Here is a 13,729-nt window from a genome sequence, read left to right as displayed (position 1 = left end):
GTTTTCCATGGAAATATTTCATGGCTAACTGTTTTCCTATGATGCCGAGACGAAACTTGCAGTTTTCCTGAAGAAATATTAATTTATTAGAAATCCACGTACATAATCTCACTGGATGGGAGTTCTATCCAGTCCAGTGAGCTGAAATTTTCACAGCCGCTTTTCCAATAGTGGATTAACAGTTTTCCATGGAAATATTTCATGGCTAACTGTTTTCCTATGATGCCGAGACGAAACTTGTAGTTTTCCTGAAGAAATATTAATTTATTAGAAATCCACGTACATAATCTCACTGGATGGGAGTTCTATCCAGTCCAGTGAGCTGAAATTTTCACAGCCACTTTTCCAATAGTGGATTAACAGTTTTCCATGGAAATATTTCATGGCTAACTGTTTTCCTATGATGCCGAGACGAAACTTGTAGTTTTCCTGAAGAAATATTAATTTATTAGAAATCCACGTACATAATCTCACTGGATGGGAGTTCTATCCAGTCCAGTGAGCTGAAATTTTCACAGCCGCTTTTCCAATAGTGGATTAACAGTTTTCCATGGAAATATTTCATGGCTAACTGTTTTCCTATGATGCCGAGACGAAACTTGTAGTTTTCCTGAAGAAATATTAATTTATTAGAAATCCACGTACATAATCTCACTGGATGGGAGTTCTATCCAGTCCAGTGAGCTGAAATTTTCACAGCCGCTTTTCCAATAGTGGATTAACAGTTTTCCATGGAAATATTTCATGGCTAACTGTTTTCCTATGATGCCGAGACGAAACTTGTAGTTTTCCTGAAGAAATATTAATTTATTAGAAATCCACGTACATAATCTCACTGGATGGGAGTTCTATCTGATCCAGTGAACTGAAATTTTCACAGCCGCTTTTCCAATAGTGGATCAACAGTTTTCCATGGAAATATTTCATGGCTAACTGTTTTCCTATGATGCCGAGACAAAACTTGAAAGTTTCCTGAATAAATATTAATTTACCAGAAATCCACGTACATAATCTCACTGGATGGGAGTTCTATCCAGTCCAGTGAGCTGAAATTTTCACAGCCGCTTTTCCAATAGTGAATTAACAGTTTTCCATGGAAATATTTCATGACTAACTGTTTTCCTATGATGCCGAGACGAAATTTGTAGTTTTCCTTAAGAGATATTAATTTATTAGAAATCCACGTACTTAATCTTACTGGATGGGAGTTCTATCCAGTCCAGTGAGCTGAAATTTTCAGCTTAGTGGTCTTAGTGGTCAGACAACTGAGCTATGCGCAAAACAAAAATTCCATGCCCACTAGCGCCGCGTGGTGGTGCAATTCCGTATCAGAATGAACACCGCATGTCAGCCCTTAAGCTACTGAACAACTCTTCTGAAGACACCAACCTTCCAAAACATCAGGATCTAGAGATATCATATGTTACAAAATTTTGCATTCTTATCCTTCATGGTTCATACAGTGCAAATCAGAAAAAGCGCCCCTACCGGCCAAATTCTCAACTAAAAGTTTGATCCTCAACTCCTAAAGGTAGATCATTCTTAGCACTGAAACTTCGCCGAAGACAAAACTGTGCTATCTCTTTTGGCATACGAGATATTCAACGACACCCCCAAAGTGATGAAATCCCATAAGCCCTGGGTTTTCTATAACGTTCTGGTGTGTCTTAGGGTTCATTCAAATATTACGTAACACAAAATTTGCGAATTTCATACCCCTCCCTCCCCCACGTAACAGCTTTTGTATAGAAAATTTTAATATTTTGTATGGACCGTAACACCATGCAAGACCCCCTCCCTCCCCCTGTTGCATTACGTAATATTTGAATGATTCCTTATAGGAGTGTACGTAGTAGAAGTGCACGTTATTGGAATGCCTTTAATAGGAGACCCGACTGTACCTCTCAAAGAGCATACATGTATGCGCAACATAATTTTTTCGCGAATATTTAAAATATGTGATCATATTGTCTTGTAAAAGAAGCCTCAATTCCGTGAAAATGAAGAGGGGCGTATTACCACGAGTTACCCTTCTCTCCCCATCTGTTTTGAAGATTTGTTCTGCTCACCCAACCGCCCAACCACCCAACATGCGAAGCTATCGTCGCCCGTACACAGCTCACTAGCAATCACCCACCAATTCTCTCTGAAGATTCTCTCAGAAAGAACAAAACACTCTCTTGCAAACCAGCACGCTAAAAACATTAGGTTTTTCAATTTGCATATCCCTAGTTACACGAATGGTTTTTTTCAAATTCATCACTTTGGCGTAGATAAATTTAAATAAATAAACAAATGGCATGCTTCAAAATAGTTTTTTTATAAATTTGAACTGTTTTTCAGAACTCTGTAATATGATTTGACCGTGAGCACTGAGTGTGGGTAAAATGAAGAATTTTAACTTAGTGAAGTTCATATGCTCCCGGTAAATTATTTTTCTCCGGAACATAAACACGCATAGCTGAAGTCACACAAATTATCGAACATAAATCATTTGTTTTTTGTCCATTAACACAAATCGCAATTAAACTGTAATGACACATATATAGTTCGTTTAAGTGTCGCGATGATTGGGTTTTCGCAAATTGATCATAGCCCAATTACATGCTTAGCTTGACCTACGCATAGAAAATATAAGTTTCTGTCTTAGAACCCACAAAAAAAAGGAAGGTTACACATCTTTATCGTACAAACGAAAACGAACAGTATAATTTTGTTGTAATGTTTTTAAGCGTGCGGGTTAATGTAGCGAATTCTCTCTCAATATGAAACACGTTCATTGATGAAACCAACGGTTTTTTTTTTTCATTCATCTGGTTTTGGCTGCTCGTAGGTGAACACCGTTTTTCGCTCGGATTAAATTGTTGATTTTTAAGTAATTGCATATTTATTTCGTTTACATCCAATAAGTGAATTTCAAGGGAAGTGAGAAAAAAAATAGTTGTATAAGATTAGCAGGTAGAAAAATATAAATAGTAAGATATAGATTAAATTAGTTCAATAAGTGATAGTTAGGGATAAATAGGAGTGTAAGTTTGTGTAGAAGTGAACAATCGATTTTTTTCATTATCGTCAATTATTATCGCCGAAAAGGTAAGAACTGTTCGTAAATTACATTAAAGTGAACCAAATCAAAATCTGCGAATTCTTAAACGTGCCAGGATTACGCATATTAATACTCTTCTAATAATATATGCCTGTGTATAACATTGATCATTGAGAAAAGGTGAATGCAAAACACGCTTTTTGAAGGTTTTGTTCCTGCAAAAATTGACACACTTCTGATTTTTTATTTACTAATATACTAAAGTGTTTATATGCACATTTTCTTAATGCGATCATCTTTTTCTAGCAATTTCAGAATATAAGGTGTCTCAGAAGGTATGGACACGACTTAGATAATGATAGTCATAGTACTTTTTCAATTGTAGTTTTCATATTTTCCAACAAAATTAAGAAGCTATCAGATGATGTAAAAATAATGACGCTAGCGTTATTTTTCGATTTCATATGAATATTTGTTCTTTGCTATGCGGCTATTGGAACATCGACCCAAAGCATAAACACAAAACATTTTTCTTGAAATTTTACCCATTTTTGCTTTTTTGCACAAATTTTCGCCATGTTTTTCCTAAATTTTCAACTTTCCAGAAATCAAAAACATGAGGAATACTGGTGCATGTGATCCAGTATACGCCACCCCAATTTTTAACACAAAAATAAAATTTGAGACCAGTTCTTACACAGGTCTTCCTACAGAACATGGATTGAAAGCTTTGGTTTAACGTATTGACAATCTTCAGATGTATATTGACTGATTAATAAAAAAAACTGGCGAATACTGGTACACCTACCAATATTGTAATGTGTTATTGATTTGTTATTCAATTTCTATTAGGTAACATATTGAGATATCAAACATGTTTTCAGTGTTTTGTTATATATTCAATATTAAAATACATCTTTTTTTTATGACTTTCAATATTTTGCCTCTTATCACAACCTTCCGTTTGTTGTATTTAATTTTGGTTTGTTGTATTTAATTTTAATAACAATATTTCTTTCATGAATTTTATATCAGTAACAAAAACAAAACACAATCTAAAAATAGTTTCCCTTATCTTAATATCACTCCTTTAAGATGCCACGTCGTTTATCTAACAGAGAAAAGGAAATTTTTGCCAAATTCATCGCGGCTCATCCTCACGTTGAGCATAGTGGCTTAAGTCAGGTGGAATACGAAGAGGTTTGCACTGAGCTGAACTGGGATTCAGGTGCCGTCAAAAAACAAAAATATGTTAATATTACAAACGTGGACAGACTTCTTCTTGATTACAAGCAAATGAAAACCCAAATAAATGGTGATCAAGAAGACATGAACGATAAACCTGAAGACATATCATGTTTCAATGAGGATTGCTCGTGCGCTGTGTGTATTGCTCGTAATAACTGGAACGGAAAAAGATTGTACAAATTTTCAGAACATACTTTCGAGAAGCAACCATACGTTGTGATATTTAGCCAGGAGGAATGGAGGAAATATTCAACGGTAGATAATACAGGGAAATACATGCTGTCTGGAGGATATGGTGGTGTTGTCACACGGGAAATGCGTACATCCAATTGTTCATGCAAGGTATGCTATCATAGATTTTAAGCAAATGAGCTTTTCAATGTATAGTTCATTCAACTCGTATCCATTTATCAACACAACTAAAATAAAAAAATAAATTCCCAATTTGATAATTTTTAACTTATGGTCTTCGTTCTGGTTCGTTCAAAATTGTATACATAAGGTACAGCGGAGGATGTGTACAATTGCTTAGTTTTTTGAACGTTCATACTAATACTACTGTTGAATTGATAACATACAGTTGTGTTCAGAATAATAGTAGTGAAAGCCGATTTTCATACAAAATTCTCAACTTTGGCATGCTGTAACTTTGTTACCCTATGAGCAATCGGCATGAAATTTTGACAGAGAACTACAAATATGCTGTGTTTCATTATAACAAAATTTGAATATTTTCAGACTACCGGCTAAAAAGTTAAGCACCAGGTGAAATCGCTGAAAATAATAGTAGTTTTTCTTTTGGTAATTTTTGTTCAGCAACAATTTTGTAAAAAATTGGCTTGTTTATACATAAATAGCTAGGGTGGAAATGTTTAAAATGATGAGTGAAGAAAAATTCGAAAATTCAAAATACAGCAGATATTTAAATAATTAAAACTACTATTATTTTGAGCATATTGAGTTGAGCATTTTGTATGAAAATCGGCTTTCACTACTTTTATTCTGAACACAACTGTACGTGCATTTACACCATCGAACTTGTGAACTGCAAAACTAAATATATTTCAAAATTATATTCTGCCAATCAAGCATATATTGTACCTTTGCGTAAAATCGAATACTGTTATTTTTATATGGTTAATATTTTAACCCAAAAGAAAAAAGCGATTTCAGTAAATGCATAGTAAGGTGCACTTCCCCGAACTTTCCAATTGATAAACTTTCATGTATATGCAGATTGGTTATGAGAATTGGAATTATTCTTGTCTTCTGTTGTCTTCCGTTAGTTTTCTTCTTTCATTTCTGGTTTACATTTGTCAATATGACTTTCTGGTGTCAACTTGACACAATTAAAAATAAGGAAAGGAAAACATAAAAATTCTCCTGTTGTAAGCATTTAATCGCACGTTATTTGACCATATCAATTTTTCAGAAAATGTTAACAATTGTACCAACATTAGTAAAAAAAACAGTTTGTTCAACAAAAGTACATGCGAAAAGCATTTTTAAACTACTAGATTCTTTCGGAAATATCTTTGAGAATAGACAATTATTTATGCGTATAAATTGAATGATTTTTTCGAAACAAGAATACTTGATATTCTAGTTTCAATTGTATTTATCGTTCGAATTATAGAGAACTAATGTATGAACACTTTTCATCTTTTTTATTCATGTATAAAGATATTCTTCATTTCTAAATATTAAATATATGTAACATAGCACATACAGCAAGAAAAAAAAATTCCGTTATACATTTATACTTCACATTTGTTGTGGGAATAGATTAGGTTTTTTTTTTGTGATCCCCTAACCTCACAATAGTGGGGCAAGTGGACCAATTGACGCAATTTTTCAACAATGGTAATGATGAAAATTATTTATTGTATCAAATTCTCTCATACTTTATCCGTAGTATTTGAAATCATTCACGTTGGCTGAACAAAATAACGAAATAAATGATTTTTCTGTGTTCACTTACCCCGCTGTACCTTATTTTGTTTTTAGAGTACCATTGCAACTTTTGGAAATGTCCACCGGTCCGGAGTTGTTCCTAGTATAATCTTCCGTTCCTGTTAACATTAACCCAACTAACCCTACTCAAATTGTTTTCAAAGTTTCGACTACGGTTATTATGTGTTCATCATCATTCCTCAGAAGCCATTGATGAAATTCGTATTATTTGGCAAAAACCAAACTCAAACCAGACATAGAACTACAAAATTGTCGATTATTTTTAGATAGTTGGACGACCGACGTTCTTGAATTGATTCCAAATGGGCACGCTTAAGGTAATCTTATGAATTGATGAAGTATTAAATCCGATTTTGCCTATCAGAAAGAAACAAAAATTATCCTACCTGGGATTAATTCCACGGAGGTCCAAGAAAGAACAGAAGTATTACACAAAACTATTCACTGTTTTAGTTCTCACATAATAAAAGGTAGCCGAAACTATAAAAATAAGTTGATTTGAAGTTATATTTATACTAAAAAGTCACGTAAATGTCGGTGGAATCTTAAATAACTCCAGATCGGTGGTGATTTTCATAAAAAACGAAAGATATTCAAAATACTGCAAACTACAATAATGCGAACCGCCAATAACTGACAAAAGGACAGCTTTTTGAGTGTTATTTGTTTTGCTCAGCGGATACGAGTTGAAAAAAGATTAACTACTAACTAAAATGTACGTAATAAATTTCAGGATGTAGCAACAAAAACGAATTTTTGGCTAGCATCAAATGCCCTCCAAATTCTTGCTTACTGTACATGGGGAAATGAGAACCCATGTAACTTGTTTAAACTAGTTTATAGCGTCAACGACAAAGCTTGCAACCCTGATGATAATTCCAAAATATTTGAAGTTTTTGCCACGAATTATCCAACTAAACATTGTCCGAACAGCTATAAAGTGCCGCAGCTCCGAGGGAACAATCGAGATGGCGCAAAAAATGATATTCGAACGCAAATGCCGAAAGCATACGGAAACTATTTGGTGATTAACTATGGAGATCGACATTATGTGACGCCGAGGAATAAATGGCCACTTTCTCAGAACACTATTGCAAAGATTCGAGCAGAGGTTTTGAATGAAAGCAGGCTTTCCGAATCACGCATCGACTCATTAACATTGATGTGGACCTGTGAAAGTCAAATGCCAAATTCTTGGCAGAGCCCACGAACGACTTCAGGTATGTATTATACAACGTTTATTTGATTATAGAGCTATACTGATCATAAAAGCATAACAGTCCCATTTGTATTTTTGAACCAACACCCTTTTCACCACAACATACATGTTTCAATAAATGCGTATAAAATTTACCTTGTTTGGAAATTTTGAAAAATATGAAGTTGGTGCAGTACTATATTAAAATAAGGCATAACAGTCTCTATATCAACCTTTCAACCTTTATAGCAACGACAAAACGTAAATTGTGTGAAAGTTATATTTTTTGCTGAACAATAGAAGCAAGCTGAGTTATTTGTGCGGTGATGCTCTATGAATATGGCACACAGAAATGTACTTGAAAATTATGAACATTTATATGAGAAGACATACTTCAAACTTTGAGCGCTATTTTTTCAATGCCTCAATAAAAATTAAGAAATATAGTTTAAATTATAATAACTGCTACAATATCAACTGCGGAGCTTAAGCTAACAAAAAAAAAAACAAATATGGTAAGGAGCTTACTTGGCACGAACGGTTCACCATAAGATTGCGTTCAAATACGAAATCATATAAACCCATTTTGATCTTACTTAGATTTCCTAAAAGTTATGATTAAAAGAACTACAGTGGAAACATCTTATTTCCATAAATCATTGTTCACCGCGTCATATTTGTGTATTTATAAAGATTTTTTGGAACACTCTTGGTCCTTTGTTTCTTAAAACAACATCAGTAAACGACTTTTTATTTTTACATACAGACCTTGATAAGAATGAAAGCGTCGTCATGAGAGGTGTGAACAAATCTGTTATTGATTAAAATGTAATATTAAATATGGTCAGATATTATTACTTGTATTATAATTTAATTGGAAGACTGCAGAGGTCGAGAAAAATGAAGTAAGGGCAAAACTAGTTCTCTCGCCTAATTGATGAAATATGTAATTTAAACATGTTATTTTATGTTTTCATTGTTTGAGAAGGGACTATCCACATATTACGTAACTGTTTTGAGCCGGTTTTTTTAAGTTTGTTTATTAGAAATGCTATAAAATTTGGCTGAAAGCATAAAGTTTGTTTGTATTCGAACGAGTTCGCTTAAAATTTATATGAAGAGTGGATAAATATATTTAAAAATAACTTTGTATGGAGAATATTGTCGAATTGTACGTTAAATATTGAATTATTCAAATAGCTCTAAATTGAAATCAGCATCAAACGCTATGAAAACTCCATACAAAGTGACACATTAGTTTTCTCCCGTTTTTCGAACTATTTCAGAGACTAAAGCTAAACTTTTTCCTTTAACTATCACGTCGGAACCATTGACGAATGCAATTATGAAAGAATCAGGTAAATCCGTTGACTTGTTCCTAAGCCGTTTCGTGGCATACAAATACCATTCCATTTTTATTTATATATAATATGGAAGATAAGATAGATGGATTGAAGACATGATTCTTTTAAATAATCTGTTCTGGAAATTAAATCAATTTACGAATTCCGGAAAGAACACTCACCTCTGTTTAAATATACATGTAATTCTGCATTTGAAATTTAGGTACGTAGTCTACAATTTTCATGCTTTTCCGTTAACTATAGTTGTAATGAAATTTTTGACAAGAAGTCATATAATTGTGCAAGCTGCAGTTTCCAATTTATACTAATTCTATCAGTGCTAGAATTCTTGCTGTTGGACAAAAAACGACGTTCGATATGTACCCTAATTTGGTTACATGTCATGCCATACCTACCTAAATTGTATATTTTAGTGAATATGTCATTTTGAGCATGAGTATGGATGCCCGTACAATTGTAGTTGCTACTCCGTGATTGACCAGAACAATCGTAGTTACACAGGAAATTAATGAATGGGGCTTGGAATTAGCTTATTCACTGTGCACAAATCGAGAGCTCAAATTTTAAAAGTCAATAACGGCGCCGGCCACGTCCTTACGGTCATCGGGGAAGGGAAGGAATGTTAGTTAGACAACCGTTAGACCGAGTATACATCTGCATCTCCACAGTTGTCATGGAAAGGATACTAGGCTATTAGGATAAGGTAAAGATCTGGGAGTCACCAGTGGTTGGTGATGCGATCCATGCTATAATCACGCCAAATTGGAATCGCGATATAATTCGATAATCGCATTGTACCCCGAACAAGTGTTAATCACTCACCCACGCAAGAGCAAGCGACGTAATCAATAGATCAAACACTACTAACGATCAGTGGCGCTTTTTCCTCTCACTACTCGACCGACGCGCGGCATGTTTGCCTGCCCTCATCGCCCGCCCCCGCAGGAGCAAGCGTCAAGGTCGAAGGATCAAACAGAACTCTATATTTTAGTGAATATGTCATATTATGTTCCAAACTCATGCGTAAACCTTTGAGACTGCTCAGACCTTTATGACAGATAAGCAAATTCAATCATTGTTGTATAACATAGAATAAATTACTGAAAGCGTGCTGAATATTAACAAAACACATTATTCAAAGCGTTTAAGGCTAATAGAAATCAACTTCTAAAAAAAGGCATCTCAACATTACGATATTACAGTGTCTGAATAATTGTCATAAATAAAATGTTCAACTTTTACATGTTATTACGTTGTTGTTAAACAAAACTCTTATGCAAACATGTAAATTGATTTTCTTCTTATTCTTTTTCCTGACGTTGCGTTACGTCTGGAACATAGCCTATTTCTCAGCTTAGTGTTCTTATGACCACTCCAGAATTTTTAAATTTTAAAAACTGTTTCGTCTATCTGCGGTCCACTTTAAGTGAAAATTTAACTGTTAGGTAAAGTGTACCAGTTATGGCAATAGTGGTTCCCTATTTGACCATATGCAAAATTTGTATAACTTTTACATTTTTAATCTTTTTGAATGTTTTTAACATCGAGATTTATCCTTTATTTTACTGCTAAAACACAACAGATTTTTTTTTAAGTGAAGGCGTTCAAGATATCACGTATGGCGAAATAGGGAACCACTATGGCCATAACTGGTACACCTACCCTAGTTGTTCAATTTATTATTAATAACTACCATATATCTTCTTACCTACAACATTGACAAGTGAAAATAAGAGGACGTTTTTCAAAAAACTATCATTATATTTTTCCTAAAGTTTTGTGCACAATTAAATTTTAGGATATGATATGGATTAAAAATCTTTAGGATTTAATTGATGATTTCCTTTACCAACATGCCCAACGATACCTTACTCCAAATTGGAAATCAAAAGTCCTATGTTAAAAGTCTATATTTGCCAAGTGCATAATGCTTATTTTCAACTATCTTCTAGGTATTTCCAATCATTTTCTGTTGGGCCATTTCGTGTCACTCTTATCAGCTGTGATCAACTGAAAATTTTACATCAAGAAAGGTTGCGGTATGATAAAGATTCCAGCCGAAACAAACCACCGAGGTTTCTAGTAGAAACCGATGCGTCGGGGGGGGATGTGCGCTCAAATTAAAAACCTAAATTGTGACAAGAGAATAAACAACTATGCCATCGTCAAAGCAGTTGGTATTCCTGGAGATACATCATCTAAAACCGTAATATCATTTGCGGATATGATTACGAATGATCACTCCAGCAGAAAATATCAGCGTCTTTTACAAAGAACTTAAAGACAAATTCGTTGACGAGTTTAGCTACTGGCCCCCTTTTGAAGGTTTGTTTTTTAGAATAATTTTTCATTCTGTTTCTTTCTTTCTCTATTTGTTTAACGTCTAAAAAGCTATGAATTAGAATTATTTTATTTGTGTTAAAATGCAATTCCTTATTAAAATTCAAAATCAACATTCTAGGAATTGTAACGGATAAGTGCTGGCACAAATAAAGAGCATTGTGGAATTAAACAATGGGTTAGATGTGGTACAATACCTCAACATTGTTTATCGTTATGCTACGGAGCAAATCAACGACCTTTTCGAGTACATGGACAGAAACTTTGTGTACTGTTTTCTTTGCATAGTACACCTCAGCAAGAATTTTCTGAAGGATTTGAATTCAATGTTGGATGACGCAAAGGTATGCTTCAGTTCTGCGGGGTTAATTATCAGAACATGTTTATTCATATTTCTAATTCATTATAGGACAAACGAATTGCAAAATATTTTTCGTGGAAATGGTGCACTGCCGCAGTTATCCTACGTTCAAAAAAATTTTGAGCAATTTTGCCATTATTATTTATCCAGAATGACAGTGATAAAGAACGTTTATTATATTCGTTGCATCACAATGACTCGTTTTTGGCAAACAGTTGAAACTGATGAAACTGACATGAAGCAATACAACGATGAAATCGACTCCGACACTATTTATCAGAACTCAAAATGGTACAAGGATTGCTTGGTTATTTACAAGGAGAAATTGAAAACTTATAACCACAGATGCAGCTCCAAGGAAACTCTTTTCATTGAATACATTATGCAGCATTATGTGGCATTGGCACCTATGTGGACGTCTATACTGCACATCAGGAAATCAGACACAAAACCTCATTATGAAGAGAACTTCAGATGTTCAACGGGCAACATGGAGAGCCACTGGGGAACAACCAAGGAAGATTTAAGAACCAGAATAGCCGAATTGGGAAAGCTGCCCATTGCTGCCGAAAGATTAATAGCGTACATGAAATCTCAAACTAGAGCGAATGTTGTGCGCTATCGGGAAAAAATACCGAAATGCAGGCTGAATGCACGAAAAGGCACATATAAACGCAAAAGAACAGATGTCAAAGTAAGTAACAATATTTATGTTTATACCAATACTGGACTGACAAATTTGAAGGCCGGTGTGGTTGACTTAAAATTGTACCCGCAGCTCAGAATCAACCTGAATTTTACTAAGCTGAAAATTTCCAATGCATAAATTAAACGCACATTTTTTAATTATCACAAATTTAAATTTTGCGAAAAATAATTATAAGTAAAATTATAAACAATTTGAAAACAATAAATTTTACATGAAAATGATATTCCATAAACATATTTGTCTTATCAAATTGATAGATTTAACATAACGATATATTGCGCATATATGCAAGTAAATAGTAGTTAATAGCTAATTCAAAATTTTGCCTTTGGCCGTAATTAGAGATTTGTGTGAACTGAAAAATCCGTTTTGTGAGAAGCTGTGAATTTATAGATGAGTGAATTTCAAGTTACTTCAAAGCAGCGGTGAAAATTTTATGTCAATAAGAACTATAGAAGTCGAAAAGCCGCCATACTTGATCAGTTGCTAAGAAGAAACAGTTGATGTGTACTTCATTCAGTCCAGTACTGTATAATTCAACAGCCCAAATAAAATTGAATAACTGAATAACTTACACTTAACATTCTTACAGGAACCAAAAACAAACAAATCGGAAGATATAACGCTTTCGGAGCTTGGAGAAATCAAAGCCGAATGGGGCAGAACACCTACTTCTGTAAGAACCATCAAGCAGAAATTTTCAAATATTTCTGGGAAGCGACTGTTTGCTCAACGGTTCAAAGATCTGCCCAGCCTAAAAATACCACCAAATTCCGGATTCAATAAGATATTCGAACGAATAAGTATTATGCATCCCGGAAAAAGGCTTTACTTTGGGAAAAAGAATTTCCAGAACCGAACAATTAGCCTCGACCTTGCCGACCTAAGGACAGTAATCGAAGGGTGGATTGTAGATTCGGCAGTGGAATGGCTCATAGCAGCAGAAATCGAAGCGGCAGGACGATCTGAGGAAATCTACTTGCTGGAGCCGTATTCTGCTGCTGTATTATTTTCTAAAAACAACAAAAATAATGACCTGGCAGCAGCAGAATACCGCAGAATGGTCGGTCACCCTAAAATTCTCGTTCCATTTGTGATGGAAGCCATTACTTTTTAATAATGGTTAACTTCAGAACGCAAGATTTTTTCTGCTGGGACTCTCAGCAAAATGAAAAATCTGCTAAAGCCAGTGATTTTTTTTCAATAATTAAAAATATTGCAAAGATAACTGGTGATGATCAGCGCTGGGCCACCAAATGGTTGGTAGAAGATATGCCTTGTAGCCAGCAAAAGGACAATTCCAGCTGTGGAATTTATTGCGTGGAATTTTCAAAAGAGATTATTCAGAACAAGGGATGTAATGATTTGCAGATAGATCCGAAAACCTGGCGACACGAAAACTACAAAAAAATTATCTGCAGTGTTATTTCAACCATCCATGCTGCACACTTTGTGGAGCATGGATGATTGCAAAAAACGATTTTGATCT

The 13,729-nt window shown here is 34.4% G+C and overlaps 1 protein-coding gene across 1 annotated transcript; it reads left to right on the top strand.

The window, feature by feature from the left end:
• Positions 1-11,724: 11,724 nt before the first annotated feature.
• LOC110675160 lies at positions 11,725-13,357 on the top strand. Its single transcript, XM_021839550.1, has 2 exons — positions 11,725-12,225; positions 12,833-13,357. Exons 1-2 carry the CDS (start codon positions 11,725-11,727, stop codon positions 13,355-13,357), a joined length of 1,026 nt encoding a protein of 341 aa, XP_021695242.1.
• The last annotated feature ends 372 nt before the right edge of the window (positions 13,358-13,729 follow it).

This window comes from Aedes aegypti, chromosome 2 (assembly GCF_002204515.2).
Source record: "Aedes aegypti strain LVP_AGWG chromosome 2, AaegL5.0 Primary Assembly, whole genome shotgun sequence".
In the NCBI taxonomy this organism is placed as follows: domain Eukaryota; kingdom Metazoa; phylum Arthropoda; class Insecta; order Diptera; family Culicidae; genus Aedes; species Aedes aegypti.
This window is presented reverse-complemented; position numbering and strand designations above follow the sequence as displayed.

Excerpts from the sequence above, each read along its gene's own strand:
- LOC110675160 (XM_021839550.1), top strand. The coding sequence starts at position 11,725 with ATGACTCGTTTTTGGCAAACAGTTGAAACTGATGAAACTGACATGAAG. Across the intron at positions 12,226-12,832 it reads GCAAAAGAACAGATGTCAAA|GAACCAAAAACAAACAAATC; the intron begins GTAAGTAACAAT and ends ACATTCTTACAG.